The 20673-nt window shown below is 45.1% G+C and overlaps 1 protein-coding gene across 5 annotated transcripts in view; it reads right to left on the bottom strand.

The window, feature by feature from the left end:
• The window catches only part of RCAN3 (RCAN family member 3), a 33077-nt gene extending 22203 nt beyond the window's left edge, over nt 1–10874 (bottom strand). Inside the window, exons 1-2 of one of the 5 annotated variants that reach the window (XM_036744431.1) lie at nt 10706–10874; nt 3869–4123 (exon numbers count right to left, since the gene is read on the bottom strand). In XM_036744431.1, coding sequence (XP_036600326.1) covers nt 3869–4063 — 195 coding nt within the window. In that variant the 5' untranslated portion in view covers nt 4064–4123; nt 10706–10874. Of the gene's footprint in view, nt 1–3868; nt 4124–9908; nt 9933–10010; nt 10349–10705 lie in introns of those variants that run through there. The other 4 variants (XM_036744427.1, XM_036744429.1, XM_036744428.1 and 1 more) reach the window with 4 other exon arrangements.
• Nucleotides 10875–20673: the final 9799 nt, after the last annotated feature.

The raw sequence follows: 20673 nt of genomic DNA, 5'->3' as shown, positions 1-20673 counted from the left end.
ATTCTCTCCAAAATGTTGCTCCTACAACACAGATATGACTACATTGAACCAACGACCATGACAAAAAGGAGTGCCCAGAGAAGGGCAACCAGGACGGGGAAGGGCCTTGAGTCAGTATCCCATGGGATCGGCTGGAGGTACTGGGGATGTTTAGTGTAGAAAAGAGAAAATTCATGGGGACCATGATAGTTGTGTACAATATTCGAAGGGCTATGGAAAAGGGATTAGACTTAATTCTGTTTGGCCCCAGAGAAAATGGGAGAATGATGGGTAAAAGGTGGCAGGGGGTTTCCGCTCTTTGGAGATCAAGAAAAGGCAGTCCACTTCAGGGGATGCACTGCACTAGAGAGTGACTGAGGTCCCATCCAGCTCTGATTCTATGATTCTGTTACCTTCTCCCTACTCAAAACAAACCTCAGTAGCTCCCTATTGCCTCGAGAATGGTCAGGTACCGAAGGCCCTCTCAACACTCTTGCTCCTACCTACCATTCCAAGCTTTCCCATTTCTATTATCCTGCTCTCCCCCCCGCCCCCGCCCCACGCTTTCTCCACTCTGCCAGCTATTCCTTGGACATCAGATTCTATCTCCCTCTTGTGCACCTGTGCATCAGTAAGAGGGCCCCCACCATGTATGGATACCCTCCCTCCTCACTTCTACCTCACAAAATCCCTAGGCTGTTCCTTCAAAGCCCAATTCTATCATGGCCTTTCCTGACTCTCTCACACATCCTTGTTCTCTCTCCCCTTCTTGGTACTCCTTTGATGTGTTTTGTATTGACTTATCTGCGTCCATGGAACAGCCCCCTCAGGAGGATGTAAGGTCATTGAGAAAAGACTTTCTATCTTTGAATCTTGCCTACCTTGAACAGAATAGGGCTGAACTGAATTTTAGTTATTCATGTCTAAGACCCAAGGAAATGATGCAAAAATTACTTTTGTTTCCAGGAGAATAATAAACTAGACAAGTTTAGGCATTTGAAAAATGAGCTATCATTTTGTTCCAGCCAGCTTCTAAGAGAAATATAATTACCCAAATTATATAAAGGAAAATCTCATTCAGAATTTGTGATGATCTTACCACATTCTACATAATTTTTATTGTGTAAAAAGCTCAAAATAACTTTTTTGTATAAGAAATTGCCTTCAAGTAAGGGAAATCTAGGCTAAGTCAGGAGCTTTTTGAGCTACTACCAGCTCAGAAAATTAAGGATTCTTTCAACGTTAAGATACAGCAATTAATTTTTAGATGTGAAAGGGCATCTAGGCTTATGATCCATCACTGTACTATCTCTGAGTAACTTTGGACAGTTCACAGAATCTCTCCATGCCTCAGTTTCCTCATCCGTAAAGACTGGATAATCTGTAAAGTCTTTGCCAGCTTTAAATCCTATAATCTTTTCATAATGTAGGCCTATATTGAACTGAAATTTACTTATCAACTTCATTTGACCTCTTAGTAGCCCCTCACATTGGCTCCTACCTACAACATGCTCCTAAAACAGCATTCTAACTTTTATAGGCCATGATTCTGATGTTTCATTAAGTCAGACAGACTTCCCTGCCCATACAAATGAATTAGCAAGGTTTTGCTACACTTATAAATTTTTGACCTGCCAAAGCAGATTTCTCAGGAACAAATGATTCATTCCCACATCATTTAAGGCTAGAGTCTAGTCCAGGGGTGTGTGACCTTTTTTGTATCATGGACCCCTTGGGCAATCTGGTGGAGCCCATGGCTGGAGCCCCTTCTTACAGTAAGGTTTCTGAAGGCACACAAAACCACATAGGATTAAAAAGGAAACCCATTATTTTGAAATATAAATATCAAAGTATAAAAAAAAAAGTGTGTGGTCCTCAGGTTAAGAACTCTCTGTTCTATAGATTCTGCATTAAAGCAGTACATCTTCCTCTGGATAATTTATTGTGTCGTCTGTTCAGGGTCAGTCGGCTAGCGTAACTACTACAGCAGAGTCTGTGTAGGTCAGAGGTTGGGGGATATATGTGTGTGTGTGTGTGTGTGTGTGTGTGTGTGTGTATATTTCTACATACAAATATCATATAGATGCGTGTGTATATACACACGTACACGTGTGTGTATATTCATTCATTATTTATTTGGTGCCTACTATGTGCCAGGGACATTACCTCATTTGGTCCTCACAACAACCCTGAAAAGTATTATCATCCTCGTTCTATGTTTGAGGAAACTGAGGCAACCGGAGGTTGAGTGACTTGCCCTGGGTCCCACAGCTACTCTGTAGAAGGGCCACAAGTTACTCAGCCTGGCTCTTAGTGGTGTTTTGCAGCCAGAAGTAGAGTCTAAGGTTAGTACTGATCTCAGAATCTCAGGGTTAGAAGGAACCTGGGAGAGTATCTGGTGCAACCTGTTATTGTTGCATTCAGAATCTTCTCTCCAGCACCTCCAACAACACTCACTTGAAAACCCCCCCCCGTGAAAAGGAGACCTCATTTGGAAATCACTAATTGTTGACAAATGTTTTCTTGTATCGAGCTGGGTTTGTTCAACAGATATCAGAATGCCTACTCTGTGACTAACACTGTGACGAGGTGCCCCCTGTGAGGGCAGAAGCCCTTTTGGCTCTGCGGTGCCCACCGTCTACCCTGTATTTGGTAGTCTGTCCTCTCAGGATCAGTGCTGCTATCTGCCTCCCACCCATGACACAGACCATACCCCAGAAGAAGATCTGTCTGGGGAACCCCCTCTTTTGGTGGTTGACGGCCACTCCTGGAAACCTTTCAGGAGACAAAGTGCCAGGCATGCTAAACTTCATTCCTCCCATTAGAACACCTTTTCTACAGTCTCCTTTCTAGTTCTGGAACCATGAACCATAATCAAGTTAATTCTGTCCATGTTCCTGCATACATTAGCGAGCACTTCGATGTTTACTGGAAGAATCACGCACGACTCACATCTGTATACTATTTTAAGGCTTACAAAGTTGTACATGTATTATTATTCTTATTTTATAAAGAAACCGAGGTCCAAAGGTCCATGCTCACCCAACCAAAACGAAAAACCCAAGCCCCCAACTCTTCGGTCCAGTGCTCCTTCTACCAGACCACAAAAGGTTTCGGTGACATCTCAGACACCAAGATCCCAGCAGATAACCAGTGACAAATTTTTAAAACACAAAACCAACAGGCCATGAAAAGTACATTTCTTCTCTAATTCCCTTACTCAGGACCATTCTTCTCTAACACATAGAGGAAATTTCTGCCCAGAAACAAAATGATGCTGTGGAAACAAAAACAAACTTGGCCCATGGAGCGATCTTTAAAATGTGCCTGTCCAAGAGCCGTGTAATGGACCCCAGTAGAAATGGCGCACACTTTGAGAAAGCTTCCTGACATCTAAGTGGGCCCTTGAGTCCTGCTCATGGGCAGGCACAGTTTCTATGTGGCCACGTATTCTATGAACACAGAAGTCATCTACTGTAAGACAGTAAACTTCCTCAGAATTAACGGTATAGCTCCCTGTGTAATTCAGGAAGGAGAGGGAAAGAGGACGAGCATTTACATAGCACCTACTGTATGCCAGGCACTGTGCTAAGAGCTTTACAAATATTATCTGACTTGATCCACCCACCAACCCTAGGCGGGAGATGCTGAGGCAAACCGAAGTTAAGTGATTGCTCAGGGTCACACAGCTAGTTAGTGTCAGAGGCCAGATTTGAACTCAGGTCTTCCTGACTCCAGGCCTAGTGTTCTGTCCACTGCACCACCTAACTGCTGTCATCTATACATAAACATAACTAATATTTCATCCAACTGGAGAAAAAAGTGCTCGATCTAGTTACGATTCTATAACTAATGATCCCTGACCCTAATATACACATATATTACCTACCTTCTGCTCTTGCACCTCAAACACAGTTTCATGTACACTACATGCAAAAAGTGAGGTAGGCAGGTCACTTAAATCCATCATCTCTTCCAAATCATCCTCATTTTCGCCAAAAATCATCTCTTCCTCCTCTTCTTGGTCACTGCTGTAGAGGTCTGACTGGCTATCACTCCAAGACTTCATAGCGTCCCTTAGCATGATCCCTGAAGAGCAGATCTAGTCCTTTTCCTAAGTTACAGGATGTCCACAAGGCACCTGCTGGAAAAGAAACCAGAGATAAAACCAAAGCACATGCTGGGCACATTCCCTCATTCATAGGCCAAAGCACTTCTATTCAGAAAAGATGAATGCCCCCCCCACCCCCGTTTACTTCTTAAATCAACTAATCTTAACCTTCTACTATCAAAATCGTTTTTTATTTTCTATACAGATGTCTTACGCAATACGTTTCATCAGCTATAGATGATGAGGGGAAAAAGTCAAAACAATTTTCCAGCACGTGTGAAAAGGCAAATACACAAAAAGACATTTTCAATTTGCAAAATGGCTTCAGAGTGATAAGAGGAAAACATGAAGCACAATTGTGTCTGCATGTTTGTTTTTCATTTAACTTCCCGACAACACTGAAAATGGCAAATTGGTAGGCGCCCACATTGACTAATTTGCCATCTGCAGCTGGAAATCTGCTCTCTAGTGGTACAACGGCCTTTTCTTAATTAGTTAGTTCCTTTCAAAGATATTAAGTAAGCAAAAGTTCTCTATGAATTTAGTCATTACTGTTCTAAAAATACTTCCTGTAAGTACTGAGATAAACCAGAGGACATAAAACCTTAAACAAGCATCATTACGGAATTCTAGTAACTAGAGAAATGAAAGAGATTTGGATCAGCTCTTTCACTCACCAGTCCAGAGCAGAATTCTATAAAATAGGATTCTCTGAATAGCTTAACTTGCAGAGATATCGAAGTTCATTACCTCTTGAAGTGGTGTGCTTTTTAAAAATAAAAAGCAGGCTTAAACAAATCAGAGGAAGTGCTGTATTACTATTTTGTTAGACTTTTCAGAGAAGTGGAGTGAGGCGATACTAACCAGCTGGTACCCAAGTCAAAGAGGCAAACTGTTTTTCAATGACATGATTTCTCTTTTTAAAGTTCCATCTTGGATAAGTTATGGTAGATAAATATGATGGGACACAATTGTGCTTATTTTTTTTTAGCATAATGAAGAACCAGGATTCCAGAGGACTAATAATGAAACCTGCCACCTACCTCCTCATAAAAAGGTAAAGGACTCAGAATGCAGAATGAGAGAAATTGCTTTTTTTGGTGGGGGGGGGGGGGCGGGGAGAGAAGGTATAGCCAATGTGGAAATTTGTGTTGATTGAGTATACGTGTGTGTGATGAGTTTTGTTTTTTCTTGTGTTCTAGTTGGAGGAGGGAAAATGTGGGTTTAGAAGGGAAAAAAGGAAGATTTTAGGTGAACAAAACAAGTAAAATCTTTCTTAAAAATAAATAAAAATTAGAAAATTAAAGTTCCATCCTCTTACTCCTCAAAAGGAAAAAAAATCAGAACAACACAGGAAACAGTACTTCCTGTACCTGAATTCTTTTGTTCAATTTTCATTATGTGATACCTTCATTTCCTGTTTTTCCCTTTCTATCTTTAAGACTACAGTTAAAACACTTGTCCTCAGTGCTGCTGTATTCCTATTAGCTTTATATTGCACTAGAGTTTTTTTCTAACTGGTTTTTAAAGCGATTGCACTGATGCCTGAAGCACTGCATTACTCGTGTGGTGTGCCAAGAGTGTTTAAAGTGATTGCTGCCCACTTCACACACATACTACATATACGCAGAACACAGAGTCTTTGCCTCATTGGAACTGTTTGTTCTATGGCTGAACTCAAATTATCACGAAGAGATTAGTGTCTTGACAGTGAAACTGATGTCACTACCACAGAATAATTAACATATACTTCTAAATGATACAAGTACTGAAGGAACAGAACAAAAATGAAAGCTAAACCTTCTGCCTTCATTTTTAAAAATGCTAGTCTACAAGACAAAATTTAAATAAGATATCTAGAGCTAAAGCTAACTAATGCCCTACTCAATGTCTCAATGTGGCCACAAAGGTGACCTGCAATTCCTGAAGGCTGTGCAAGCTCTGGTCACAGGGTCCTAACTAGGGTGGGGCAACAAGTACCTTGTCCCAAGGCACCAAATTTAAAGGGTGTCGACTTATATTCCTTTACTAGGGTAGAAACAATAAAGCTTAGCATCTAGCTAGTAAGAAGACTTTGCGGCTGGTGTGAATTCTTACTCTATTCTGCAGTCTACCATAAAGCAGACACACTCAATAGGAAACCAGGATCTCCATCTCCACCCCATCCCACAACAACTGGGTATCCTTGCCCTCTTCCCTTAATTAAGGGAGTGAGTTCCTTATCCTTTTTGCTCCTGGAATAGTTTGAGGTATCTGCTCTAGTATAAAAATGCCTAGTTATGGCCACTCTGGCTGACAAGTCTTAACAAGTAGTCCAGGCTTTAGGGATGGACCCAGGGACGGACCATGTGCCTATCTCCGAAGGACCAGAATAGCTAAATCTGTAAAGGTTTATTACCAGAAAGTTAGCCAGTAGGGGATCATTTCTTTCCCCAGCCATAGAAGCTCACAAAAACAATCAGCTATATTGTGAGGGGATTGCTATCTACATTGCAGAAGCAATCTACACTTGATGGGTGCTTTTGCTCAGGACCCAGCCCCAAGACCACGTCTCTGGCCAGAAACATGATCTTAGGGCTAGGGCCCCAGCACAAGCACTCCATCACACTGATGAAAACACACATCCCTTAAGGTATGAAAATAAAGTCAGCTCTAATAAAAAGCATATGAATTTTGTTACTCCACAATATAGTCAATTGTCTTTGGGAGCTTCTGTGGCTGGGGGAAAAAATACCCTGCTGGCTAACTTTCTGGTAATGAGCCTCTACAAATGTAGCTATGCCAGGCCTTGATAGAAAGTAAGGATTTTGCATTCTTATGTAATGAACACCTTAGCCACACTGCAATTAAGAAATTGGCTTTCTCCCATTAGAGGCAACTCAAATACTCCTTGGCATAAATTCTTTCACTGTGGAAGCATGTGAGACTTTTTTTTTTTTTGATAGAGCTCACTGTCAAATACTTTCATAAATTCCCATCAACATTCTAACTACAGTCAAATCTGAACAAAAACAAGAGCCAGGATAAAAACATCAACTGGCTGAAATGGCAATCTTATTGGAATAGAAACAAGGTTGGTTAGCGTGCATTAACAATCTGCGAGGGTCAGTGCTAGGCCATGACTACTGGAGCTGTCAACTTTTTCTTTCCCTGACCACGATCAAGACTGACCTACTACCAACATTCTGTGCCCTCAAAGCACCAACTCAGGAAGGATGACTGGCATTAGCGCCAGAAGGGCCTGCAGCTGTCCCTCTAGCTTCTACAAGCGAAGGTCTGCATGGATCAGGGTTTAACAGCCTCTTTCCTGCCAACTGCAGCTAGGAAACTGGAGTCTAGCAAACGGTTCTTCGTGGGCATGTGAAATGAGTGAAAAACTGCAGGAAGACCAGAGAAGACTGACAATCTTTCAAGGAACACTGTCGAGCCGCTTTATACGGCCCACCAAACAATCAGTCATACAGTCTATATTAAATTCTCATCACGCAGATTGCTCCGTGATTAAAGTATTTATAAAAGGGCAGTATTTCCTGCTGTTAGATAGATTTGGAACTGGTTATGATTTGACCATGTTCTTTTAAAAAGAATGGGCTTCTGAATCTGGCTCAATTTATCAAAACACAAGTAGAGTTAATGCCCTCACTAGGATCACATCATCCTTCTTCAGTCTGTTCAAAGGGCTACCAAACAAACTGGGATTCTATTTCCAGCTCTACAAAGCAGTTGCTGAGTGACCCTGGGAAAGTTATTTGACTTTTCTGTGTCTCAGTCTCTTTGTCTGCAAAATAAGGAAAAATACTCACAGATGCTGCTGAGTTTGAACAGATTTGAAGGCATTCCACATTCCTCAAAAATACTAAGCATTGTCGATTTGTGATTCTTCAGAGGTAGCTTATTAGACAAGCCTTTTGCTTGCTCCTCCTACTCCCTCCTCTCATTTCATTGTTTACTGGCAGGAGCTGACTATTTCTAAGAAGCTCTGGGAAAAGGTTTGCTGAGGACAGAAGCTTGTACTATGAGCAAAAAATAAAATTTTCTGCTTTTCTTTGGATTTCATGCTATCCTTATACCCCACAAACACAGATTCATCTAGAATCAGTCATCACTGTGAAGGTTCCATGCGTCAGTGCAGATGAGGATAGGGATTTAAGGGCTGGACGGGGGAACCAAGAAGGAATAGAAAAATTAATTGTCAAACAAGATGAGGGAAAATAGCAAGCTTTTAAGAATATTTAAATTATGACCTCAAAAGATGTGATATTTACTTATGTCTAGACTAGTTCATTTCCCCCAATATTTCCTCCACTTCCAATTACTGAAAAATCAATTTCAAGATTATCTGCCTTTTGCAAATTATATAAATGTCCTCAAACCCTGAGATTTCTACCCTTGGGGGGCGGGGCTTAAGGAACTCTGTCTAGTGCAACTCCATATCTTACTATTTTTCTTGACAATTGTTCCTAAGGGTTTTTCTTATATCCCACTACCCCTCTAGCCAATCTAGAATTAATGTCTATTTACAAAGCTCACAGAGAGCTGGCCAGGAAGATCTGGGTTCAAGTCTGCCTCTGACAAATATGAGCTGGCTGTCTGACTGGGCAAGCCACAACCTCTCAGTATTCAGGGCAACTCTCTTAACTGTTAAGTGACAGAGAAGGTGTAGACTTCGAGGGGCAGAAGGAGTGCTCTCATCTGGAAGTTCCCTATACCAATGAAATCACAGGTTCAGACCCCAGACACCTTTTCAATGTCAAATCATAAATGTCATTTTAAACTTGGGGGAAAATGTGATTTTCCAAAAAAAAATTGAGAATCTCTTTCAAAAGAACGTGACAAGGTTTTTGTCGGCAGCATGGTGATAGAATAAAACATAAAGCTGACTACATGGCTAAGGAATAAATGAACCTCTTGGGTTTATGGGTCTCACACCAAAGGACATCCTTAGACTATCTCTAGACCACTTCAAAGATTTCATCAAATTGAAACCAAACTGAAAAGATGTGATTCACAAACATGTGAATGTAGCTACTTATTAATCTTATGTTGTCTAACAACCTAATGAATCAAATTGTAACACAGTAGATCACAGACAGTTGCTGCTAAAAACAAAAAGACAAGAATGGAATATTCTTTGAAATTAGTTTAGTCTCAGATGAATTCACCATACTAGTTTGTGTTAGGTGATCTGAAATATAGGATAAACCAGTTTTCTGACCCCCTATGATTTCTGTGAGCTTCTTTTGGACAAATGATCTTAAAATTTCCTTCTGACAATAATATCCTATATCCTAAGAGCCCTTGCCTCCCCCTCACCAACCGCCCCAATTCTGACATTCTATGTTCTAACCCTCTATATTCTGAGGTCTCTTCCAGAGTTTTGCCAGTGTACCCCTTTAAATAAATAACTGGTTTGGATCTGACATTAGAAACAACCATTAGCTGTTTATGGGGAAAAAATTCACATTTAACTAAGAGACAACTATAGATTTTTTAAAAAGTTCACACTTACATTGTGCTTTAAGGTTTACCAATCACCTTCCTCACAACTATATAAAACAGACAGAATGCAGGCACCATGGTGTATTGGGAAGACAACAGGATTTAAAATCAGCCAACCTTTTCTTTGAACCTGGTTCAAATTCTGACTCCAACATTCACTACAACCTGTATGCCTTTAGACACTTGTCAGTTTCCTCATCGTTGGACTAGTAGTGAGGCTGGTTGAGTTCTCTGTTCTGAGGTCCTTTCTAAATGTTTATAGATAAGGATACACACAGATACATATGTAGGTGCCTATACGGAGATACAATGCCCGCACATGTATGATCTCAAATGTTGTCCTTCCCCATTTTAGAGATGGGTGGAGGTTAAGTCTGTTTAGGGTCTCGGGTCTCAGGTCCCCGGTGCCAGGTTTTCTCACCAGCGCTCTTTCTCCAGGCTGTCTCCTCAAACGGCCTCTCCCTGCCATTCACACTGAAGGGGAAGAGAATCCTGGAAAGAGGCCACCATTGCCCTCTCTGCCCAGGCAGGAAGTCCAGAGTCAGAGAGCGCAAGTTTGGGGAAGTTACAGAATCAGCCAGGCGACTGTCACCTGGGCATCTTGGAAAGGTACGGCTCCCAAGACTAGGGGGCTGTGCTCTTGTTTGGGACTGGCTCCGAAGCAGAACCAAACGTGACTGGCACGGAGCCGGGCGCTGGGCAGGGACTACCTGGCAGGATGGAGGGAGGTCATCTTTTCTGCCAGGGACCACGGGGAGGGGCGGCTCAGGGAGGCAGGATGCTGCGGAGGTTGGGCATCTCCAGGGAGGCAGATGCGGACCCCCCTCCCCCGACCCCAGGCTGGGGGGGGGTGCCCCTTTTTCCTGCCCGCCCCCTCAGGGTCCACAGTATGGGGGCGCGCGTTTGGAGGGGGGTGGGGCGCCACTCCCATTATTTGACAGAGGGGGAAACTGAGGTTGGCGGGGGAAGTCACTTGCCAAGCATGAGAAGGGCGTGCCTGTCGCGGTGTCGCCACTCCACAAGCGGCTGGGGCTCGAGGTGGGGGGTGCAGCGGGCAGGGCCCGGGGCTCCGGGCAGGGGAGGGCGGGGCCGGGAGGCCGCAGTTGTCAGACTCACCGCAAACTCCCGAAGACGAGGGCGGGCCGGCGGGAGAAGGGGGCGCGGGGCGGGGGGCCGGAGCCGGAGCCGGAGCGACAGAGGCGGCGGCGCCAGTGCACGGAGCCCCAGAGGCAGCCACGGGCCGCCCGCGCGCCCCCGCGACCTCGCGCGCTCCGGCCCCGCGCGCTCCCGCTGCCTGTGCGCGCGCCCGCCTCCCCTTTCTCACTCCTCCCTCTCGTTCCCCCTCCCCCCCAGCATCTTCTCCCCTCCCCCTTTCGGGAGAGCCGGGGAGGCCCGCGGAGGGAAGGAGGCGGGAGCGGGACCCAGACCGGAGCAGGAAGCGACCCCTCCTCCCCCTCTTCCCTGGAGCTCCGGGTGCGCCTGCGCAGTCCTCGCTCGTCCCCTCGTGACCCCTCCTCTCCAACCTGCCTCCCCTTCTCACTCTTGTCCCCTCTCTCCCCCTCCCCTCCCCATTCCCCCTTCTTCCATTAAACCTCCACCCGTCTCCTGCTACCCCCTCTCCCCTTTCTCATCCCCCCTTCTCTCTCTTTCCCCTTCCTTTCTCGATCCCTCTTCGTCCATCATTCTTCCTCCCCTCTCTTCTTTTCCCCTCCCCTTCTCATTCCCCCTCTCTTCTGTGTCACCTCATTCTTCTTCTCCCGTACCATTTCCCCTTTTCCCATTATCCCCCCTGCTCCTCTCCTTCTCTCCCTTCTCATTCCCCCTCTTCTCTTTATCCTTCCCTTCTCATCCCTTTCTTCCATCATTCTCCCTTTCTTCTCTCCCTCCCCTTCTCATTCCCCCTCTCCTCTTCTTCCCCCACCCTTTCTCATTCCTCCTCCTCATTCCCTCTTTTTCCCTTCTCTTCTCTCTCTCCTTTCCCTCTCCCTTTCTCATTCCCTCCCCCCTTTCTTCCCCCTACCCATTCTCTTCCCTCTCTCCTCTTTCCCCCACCCTTTCTCATTCCCCTTCTCCTCTCTTTCCCCCTACTCTTCCCCCTTTCCCATTCCCTCTCCTCTCCTCCCTCCCCTTCTCATTCCCGGCTTCTTCCATCATTCCCCTCCACCTCACTTCCCCCTTCTCTCCCTTCATTCTCCATTCTTCTTTCCCCTTCCCTCTGTCCCCTCCCCTCATTTCCCTCTCCTCTTCCTCCTTACCCCCCTTCCATCTCCCCCCACCCTCTTCCGTTGGAATTGCTGGAATTAGAGGAGGAAAAGGGAGAACTGGAAGCAGACCCTCCCCCGCAGTGTTGGCTGCGCGTGCGCATTTCTCCCTTTCTCCCCCCTCCCCTCTCGGAAAGAGGTGGGGGGAATGACAGGTCCCCCCTCCAACCCCGCACAGAGGGCGCATGCGCTCTCCTCTCCTGCTGGCTGTCCCCAAGCTTCTTGTCTTCTCTGTCACGTCCTTCGTCCCACCCTGGCCTTAGGCCCGGGGCACGAGGGGAAGGGGTTCTCACCCCAGCCTTGCATTTTGCATTTATCATAGTAGAGACATCTCAGAATGGAGAAGGGATAGTCATAGTCAGGGAAACTGAGACCCAGCAGCAGAAGGATGGACCTTGGTCTAGTGGTTCCCAGTCCAGCCTTGGAAGGGAACCAGAGCACTGGAGTCGAAGTCGGAGAGAGGGAGAGGCCTGAGGCTCTGCCACTATGGTCACTCATGTGCCTCTCTGGACCTCAGTTTCCTCTTCTGTTAAATAAACTAGGTCACCTCTAAGGCAGGGGTTCTTAACTTGGGGTCCCCCCTCCCAGATTACAGCAGGAAATTTTCACCTTGTATGGGGTGGGGGGGAGGGAGTACAACCTCATTTTCACTAATCTCTACCTGAAATTTAGCATTTCCTTCAATGAAAACTTCTGAGAAGTCAGGTTTCAGTAGGCAGCCAAAAATGTCCCCGACACAAGATTAAACACTTCTGCTCTAAGGCTGCTTCTGGCTCTCAGATTATGTTTTACCTGACTCAACATGCCCTTCTAAGCAGTGGCACCTTAAAAAAAAAAGACCCAAGACTATTCTGACCCTCACACTGAAATGCAGAAAGCTAGGCATCAGGGAAGGGCCTTTGTGTTACCTAAAAATAAAGAATAGAAACTAAAATGAAAGATTCAAGACTATTCTGACCCTGAGACTGAAATGCAGAAAACCAGGCATCAGAAAGGCCTTTGGGTTGGTTCTCAGGCATTTCTTGATCAGGACTTGGCTCCGAGAAGAGCCACGCTGAGCCCCATAGAAAATTTATGACCTCAGTTCTGTTCCAGGGAAGCTCTCCTGTGAGAGGGATCAGTGCCCTAATTTCCTCTTGGACAGTTAACCTTAAGCCCCCATCTTGCAAGGGAAGGGAATCTCCTGCTACCTGGGGTCTTTGCTTGCCTCTGCCTGGAAATTTGGTTTTTACCCTTGCTCACTTCCAATCCTCCTTTTGCCCCTCCCTGAATTTCCAAGCACAAAGGATTCTGGATTTTTCGGGCCTTTAGAGAGAATCTAATCCAGCCCTCTCTTGACAAATCAGGAAACAGGCTTGGGGGGAGGGGGGAGGAGGAGGAGGAGGAGGGAAGTGACTCGTGGGAGGATTACAGCCCTCAGTTTCTTTATCTGTTAAGTAGTGGGTTTGGACTAAAAGATTATCTCTGAGATCCCTTCCTCTGTAGGCTCTCTAGGATCCCAACAGAATGTAAGATCTTTGACAGCAGAGTTTCATTTTTCATTTTTATCTCCTGCAACCCAGATGGTCATGGGCCCCTCTGTATCCCCTGCACCCAGCAGGGTGCCTTGTACACAGTAAGTGCTTAATAAATGCTTGTTGATTGATCCTGAGAAGAGATGGGTTAAGAGGGGGAGGTGACTCACCCAAAGTCACTCAGCTAGTAAGTGACAGAGGCATGACTCCCACCTGGACCTCCTTGAGGACGGGTGCCCTTGCTTTCCTTTGGGGAAAATGAGGAAGGAAGGGAGTGAGGGAAGGAGGAAGGAGGGAAGAAAGGAAGGAAAGAAAGGAGGGAGAAGAGAAAGAAGGAAAGGAGAGAGGAGGGAAGGATGGAAAGGTGGGAGGAAGAAAGGAAGGAAGGAGGAAAAGAAGGAAGGAGGAAGGAAGGAAGGAAGGAGAGAGAAAGGGAGGGAAGAAGGAAGGGAAGGAGGAAGGAAGAAAGCAAGAAGAAACGGAAGAAAGGAAGGAGGGAGGGAGGAACGCAGGCAGCTGGATCTCTTTTCTCACTCCCTTGCCATCCCTACCCCTACTCCTCCTGCTGGGCAGTTAGACTGGAACAACACCAGGGAGGAAAACTGATACTTCCAGGATCTCTATCTATCCAATGAAAAGAACCAGGTGGGAAAAGCCAGTCCCTTCCCCAGGAAGCTCGAGTTGCTGCTGCTCGCTGCTCTTGCTTCTCTGGATTTCCAGAAAGGTTCTGTCTCTAGTGTGTTTCTCTTTCTCATCAGATCTAGAAGTCAAAGCCTTTTTAACTAGGAGGAAAAAATTATTATTATAATCATAATTATTGTTATCACATAACGCTTACTACATGCCAGGCATTTTACAATTATCATCTCACTTGATCCTCACAAGGAGATAGGTGCTATGATTGTCACCACTTTACAGAGGAGGAAACTGAGGCAGGCAGAAATTAAGTGACTTGCCCAGGGTCACACAGCTAGTGTCCGAGGCCAGGTCTTCCTGACTCCAAGCCCAGTGCTCTATCCATTGCATCATCTAGCCGCCCATAGGTGGAGTTAAATTTCCTAAATGTAGCCAACAAATATTCTTTAGGATTAATTACCCAGTTGCCTCAATTTTGTTAATAATTCCGCTGTTAAAGCAGGAACTACAAAGGTCACATCTGTCAGCGCAGGGTGAGGACCGTAATGGGGAAGGGAGGGAAAGGATTGGGGAGGTAATTCCTTTCTTTCCCTTTCCAAGGTTTTATGCCCATAGGGATAGGGATGGGACATGATTTCACTGGTACAGGGTACTCCCTCTGCTTACAAAGAGGATACCAGCCCTGTATCTGACGGTCTTAGAAGTGCCTACAGCACTGAGAGGTTAAGTGACTTGCCCAGAGTCATGTAGTCGAGATGTGTCAGGACTTGAACCCAGGACTGATCCATGACTTGCTCATTCAGTTAGGATTCTCGGGCTGATTTGGGGGATGTTTCCATGTATCCTCCTCTCCTCCCTCCTATGGACACTGAAGCCCACAGCTGAGATCAAGTGACCTGCTAAGGTCCTTGAGAAAGGTAAGAATTTGGCTTTCAATGGGAAAGGGTAGGCAGGGCACACTGACACCTACAGTCCTTCCCTTCTCATCCACACAAGCTCTTCATAAACTGATGCTAGCTTTTCCCAAACTTGTTTGCTGTCACGCCCCTTTACAAACTCTCCTGGCCTACTTGCAAGTTCTTTTGCCTCCCATTTCCTCCCTCCAAGCCTTTTTATGGGTTGGTCTGAATGCCTAGAGTGCACTCTCTACTCCCTGAATCCTTAGCTTCCATCAAGGGCCAAGGTCTCCCACTGCATCCTGGGCCATCTCCAGTCATCCTGATGATTATCTGGTCACTGGACCCAGATGGCTCTGGAGGAGGAAGTGAGGCTGGTGACTTTGCAGAGCCTTCCCTCACTCAAATCAAAGTCAATTGCAAGTCATGTCATCATCTCCCTGATGTCACGGTCCTCTTAGAGAATAAAGGAACAAACCCCAACCGGTGAATAGTCCCGAGGTACCTGAATGGGGATCCAGCTGGCCAGTTCCAGTTAGGCAACTCCTCTCTTCCCCTCCCCTCCCCTCCTCTCCCTTCCCTTTCTCTCTCCTCTCCTTTCCTCTTCCCCAGAACCTGACAAATACTTTCACCTCCTTCCCCCTTTTTAAGCTTCCTTTTGTGTGCAGTCTTCCCCATTAGAATGTAAGCCCCTGGAGGGCAGGGTCTTTCTGCCTGCATTTGTATCTCTAGTGCTTAGCAGAGTACCTGACACATAGTAAGTACTAAATACTTATTGACAGTATAATAAAATATCTGGAGGGAACTTGGTGCTCTTCTTGAACCAACATAACACATCACTCATGCCTATCCTGTCTCTAGATAATCCAAGGAATTTCATACCAAACTTGAAGATGAATAATCAAAGCATATTACTGAATTTTTTTATTATCATTTTTCTTAAACATCACTTTGCAAAGTTACTCTCAACCAGTGGACACATATACATTTAAAAAGCAACATGCAGCATCAAGTTTGTGAAATGAACAAAATCTAACCGTGTGCACATGGTACATATTGGAAGGCAATGAGGTCCATGACTCCCGGAGAGAACCCCAAGGTAACATCATTCTGAACCTCAGCCAGTGTTGAACCGGATTTGTTCAGAAGCTTAAAGCAAAGAGGGCATATCATGCATGTGCTGTTGTATCCCCACATTTTACGGCGAAGAGGCTTGGCTTCCACTAGAGAAACTGATGGATGTGTCTGACTGTCCTTTCTCCTAGGCAGCTTTCAATTCCACGGCTGGGGGGAAAGCCAAGCTGATGTGCAGGCCAACGTCATGGCTCCTGTTAGGACAGTTCTGCCGGCACTGTCTAGCATGTGCATTGGACCTTCATCTATCATTAAAACCTGTAGTGGCCAAACTTGGAAGACAGTATCCTTTTTTTTTAAATAATAAATTATATTGATATATTTTGTTTTTACATCACCTAGATTTCCCCCTGTATCCCTCTCCTTCCCAGAAAGTCATCCAATGTAACAAAGAATATTTCTTAAGAGAGGAAGAGATCAGCAAAATCAATCAACACATTGAAAAAAATGGGACAGTATACACAATATTCCACACCCACAGACCCTGCCCCGTGCTACCCATAAAAGAAGAGATGTCTTCTCATATCTCTTCTTTTGGGCCACATTTGTTCTTTGTAATTTTATTTTTGAGTTTTTCGTTTGTCGTTTTTGGTTGTTTTATGGTTATTCTTCCACTTCCACTGTTGTTGCCACTGCATACAGTATTTTCTTGGCTTTCCTTACTCCACTCTGAATCATTTCATGTAAGTCTTCTCGTACTTTTCTGTATTCATCACGTTTGTCACTTATAGCACCATAATAATCCATTACAGAAAGATTTCATTCTAATTTGTAAGTACAAAATCTTCAGCATCTCAGTCTCCTTTCCCATTATTCTCCTACTTCCACCCCGTCAAAGAGGGTATATGGTGGGGGTGGGGACAGCGGTGAAGAAATATTTAAAAGCATGTCCCAATCAATAAAAAAACATTAAGTGCCTACTATGTGCCAGGCACTGTGCCAAGCCACGTCCTATGGCCTTCTTCTGTGTGTTGAGTCGCTGATAGGAAGGAGGTATGATTTCCATTGAGCTAGGAGCTGGCAAGAAGGAAGAGTGGCCCGCCTTTCTTTTTTGCATAGGTGTGGAAACACTACATATACCTTTAGACTCAGGAGTGGGGTCAGTGAAGTTTGCTGAGCTTTTTCCCCCTTTATTTTTCCTTTGTTACAGGGGATGGCTCTCTGTGTAGGGGGAAGCAGAGAGGTATGTTTGGAAAGGAAAGTGAAGCCAAAAAAAAAAAAGAATAAAAATTAAAATAAAATACCAGGGGTAAGGTTGGGGAAGCAATGAGAGGAAAGCCAGATGAGGCTGCAGGGCTGGTCAGCAGACTGCTGATGGTGGCCACCCCCTTCAAAGCAGGCCATCCTTGTGAGCTAGCAGCAAGCAAGCTGTTTACCCAATACTGACACTACTCACGTCACAGGGTCCACGTGTTGTAAGCCTAAAGGTACTGGGATGCGTACTGGGATGCTTGAGTTACTGTTAAAAGACAAAGGAATGGGGCATGTACTGTGTATAAGCCTACAACGACTGGTTGGGTTTCATAGGCTGCACAGGACACTTCCTGACATTCCAAAGTGCTTCCCTTCAAGTTGGGTTTCTCATTTGTCTAGGATCAGGCTGGATAAGTCCAAACTCTGGATTCTCCCGAAGGGAACAGGAGGAAAAGCACAAACTGGGATTCAAGAGCCTGGATTCTAATCACAGCTTTGCTACTAGCTTCCTGTATGAGCCATTTCCCTGCTTCGGGTCTCAGTTTCCTCATCTGTAAAATGAAGGCGTTGGACTAGATTTCTTAGGTTTCTTCCAGCTCTGGCATCCTGTATTCTGAGGTCCTTCTCAGCTCTGACACCCTGTGTTCTAAGGGCCCTCCCAGCTCTGATACTGAGTGTTCTAAGGCCTCTTCCTGGCTCTGACATTCTATGTTCTAAGGCCCCTCCCAGCTCTGATATTCTGTCCTCTAAGGGCCCTCCCAGCTCTGACATCCTGTGTTCTAAGGCCCCCTCCCAGCTCTAACATTCTGTGCTCTAAGAGCCCTCCCAGCTCTGATATTCTCTGTTCGTAGGGCCCTCTCAGCTCTGCCATTCTGGGTTCTGAGGGCCCTTCCAGCTCTGCCATTCTGTGTTCTAAGGCCCTCCCACCTCTGCCATTCTGTGTTCTAAGGTCCTCCCACCTCTTGACATCCTGTGTTCTAAGGTCCTCCCAGCTCTGACATTCTACTGTTACTCACCCTGCTCTGTCTCCCCTTGAAGACTCAAGGCTTGCTTTGCTTTACACTAGGGTTACTTTTAGTCCATTTTCAAATTTGGTCCTTATAGAAACATCACCTTATTCGTAGTCCATAGACTGTGAAGATTCTGGGGCGATGGTATTAAGTTGGTGTCCAGCATAGCCCATCGGAATTAATATTCTAAAGACATTAGTCTCTTCACATGAGTATCTGACCTGGCAGTGCTGGGTGGCAACAGGGAGAAATGAGGGTGTTTCTAAGCTGGGGTGGAAAGAACACCATAGATTATATGATGATTATTGGTCTTATCTAAGAAATTCTGAGCAAGGAGCATTCATCTGACCTTGCCAAGCCAGTGGAGGGGGCTGGGGATGGGGAAGAACACTAGCATGAAACTCATGAGGAAAGAGTCATAGGCCTGGCTTTCCCAACAACTTGTCTAATCCTGGTCAAGTCTTTTGGTTTCACTTTTTCTGTAAAACGAGGGTCTTGGATTCTCTACTCTCTAAGGTCACTTCCAGCTGGGGTCTTTTGTCTTCTAGGGCCCCTTCTAACCCCTACATTCCTGGGACCCTAGATCTGGAACCAGAAGGGACCTCAGAGGCCATCTGGTCCAACCTCCTCATTTTCCAGATGAGGAAACTGTGGCCCATGGAAAGGAAATGACTTTCCCAAGGTCACACAGGTGGTAAGAATCAGACGTGGAACTTGAATCCAGGTCTTCTATATTCTAAGGCCTTTCTCAGTCCAAAATTCTACATCCTAAGGTCCCTTCCAGTTCTGACACTGTAGAATTTTATTACAATCAGTGCTCAAGGCTCCCTTGGTTTATATAAATATGTCTACTCTCTAAATTCTTAAAAAGACATCTAGACAGGATCAAGGGAAAAGTCACTTCACACACACACTGGGAAAATATTGCCTGACCCCCTCCAGAGAATGTTTCCATTTCTGAACTAGGTCTGTGTGGGCACGGGATACCCTGAAACACATAACTCAACTGATGCCTATTAGGTTCAAGGAAAAATGCCAACAGGCTGAAATTTAGCTTGTGAGTCTCAAAATCTCGGTGCAGGAGGAAGGAATGAGCAATTCTATCTTCCAAATGACCCATGAACACCAGGCCTTTTCAGGTGGCTTTTGCTTGGAAAAGACAAAAGCCTGGGAATGAACAAATAAACCCCTGTTTCTGGAGCATGTAGGGAAGCACCATAAGCAATATGACTGCTACCCTTATTTATAATGGTTACATACGTTCTGCTATAGTTAAGCAGTGCAGGGTGTTCTCTGATGCTCTTTTGGGTTGGACTTTGGATGCCTAATTGAACTCCAGCCACAGGATTCCTTTTAGGCTGAAGAAGACCTATCTTTATCCTGATTTCATAAGCTTTAACAACTAACTACAAAATGCTTTTGTATAATCCCTTTTTCCTTGAAGCCCACCATTTGGCCACCATGTTTGTTAGCTAACCAATCTTTGCCTTAGAAGAGGTGGACTAAGGTGAATTTTTCTTTTTCATAGGTATCATTTCCGTCAAATGTTAATTAATAAACTCTCCTCATTATGTCTGAATAAGTGGGAATCCTGGTTTCTGCAACATAAAACTGGTAACAGTCTGGTTCACATTTCCTGAAATAAAGGATGGTTAGTTTATGTTTCATGGACTATCACGAACTGGTAAGTGGAGAGAAAGGCCAATTGGGCCAGGGAGCCAAAAGAGGGGATGACACAAGCCCTGGAACAGCAAAAGATCTAAAGGAATGACCCAGTGCATGGGGTAGATGGAAAGATGCAGACAACAATCCCACCAAATGAGAAGTATGCATGGAGGACCCACCCAGATGAACTCAGAGATCCAGAGTTTCAAAGACAGTCTCTGATTCATCTTCGACTGACTTTTTCTCTGACGTCTAACTATGGCAAAGCTATTGTTCAGCTGTTGACTTCCTAGTGCCTAAATTTGGAAAAAAAAATCATAAAGCTATTTGTGGATCAAAGTAAGTTCCAGATCCAGATGGATACCAGATCCAAATTTAGAGACAATGGTCTTGCTTTCCACTGGAGGGAGTATTTGTGACCTTAGGAACATACAGTTGGGTCCACTAGACTGTCACCTGTCTTGTGTTTTACATTTCATCTACATAAATTACAGACTGCCCAATCAAAGATTTTACCCAGTGTGCCAGCCCATAGTAACCTGTCATTATACAGAACTGACCACAAACAGATAATTGAGAGGGATATTTGCAGACTGTTTGTCCTACTCAGGGTAGGACAAGACCAGAAGGATCTCAGCCTCAGAGGTCTAACACTTTCATTGCACATCTCAACCTCAGCCAGGAGGCTTCTGTTTACTTTCAATAAATCACATTTATTAAGCACCTACTATGTGCCAGGCATTGTGCTAAGCACTGGAAGTAAGTAGAACGCAG

The sequence above is a fragment of the Trichosurus vulpecula genome, chromosome 2 (assembly GCF_011100635.1).
Source record: "Trichosurus vulpecula isolate mTriVul1 chromosome 2, mTriVul1.pri, whole genome shotgun sequence".
NCBI lineage: Eukaryota > Metazoa > Chordata > Mammalia > Diprotodontia > Phalangeridae > Trichosurus > Trichosurus vulpecula.
Note: the sequence above shows the minus strand (reverse complement) of the source record. Positions and strands in the feature narration are given on the sequence as shown.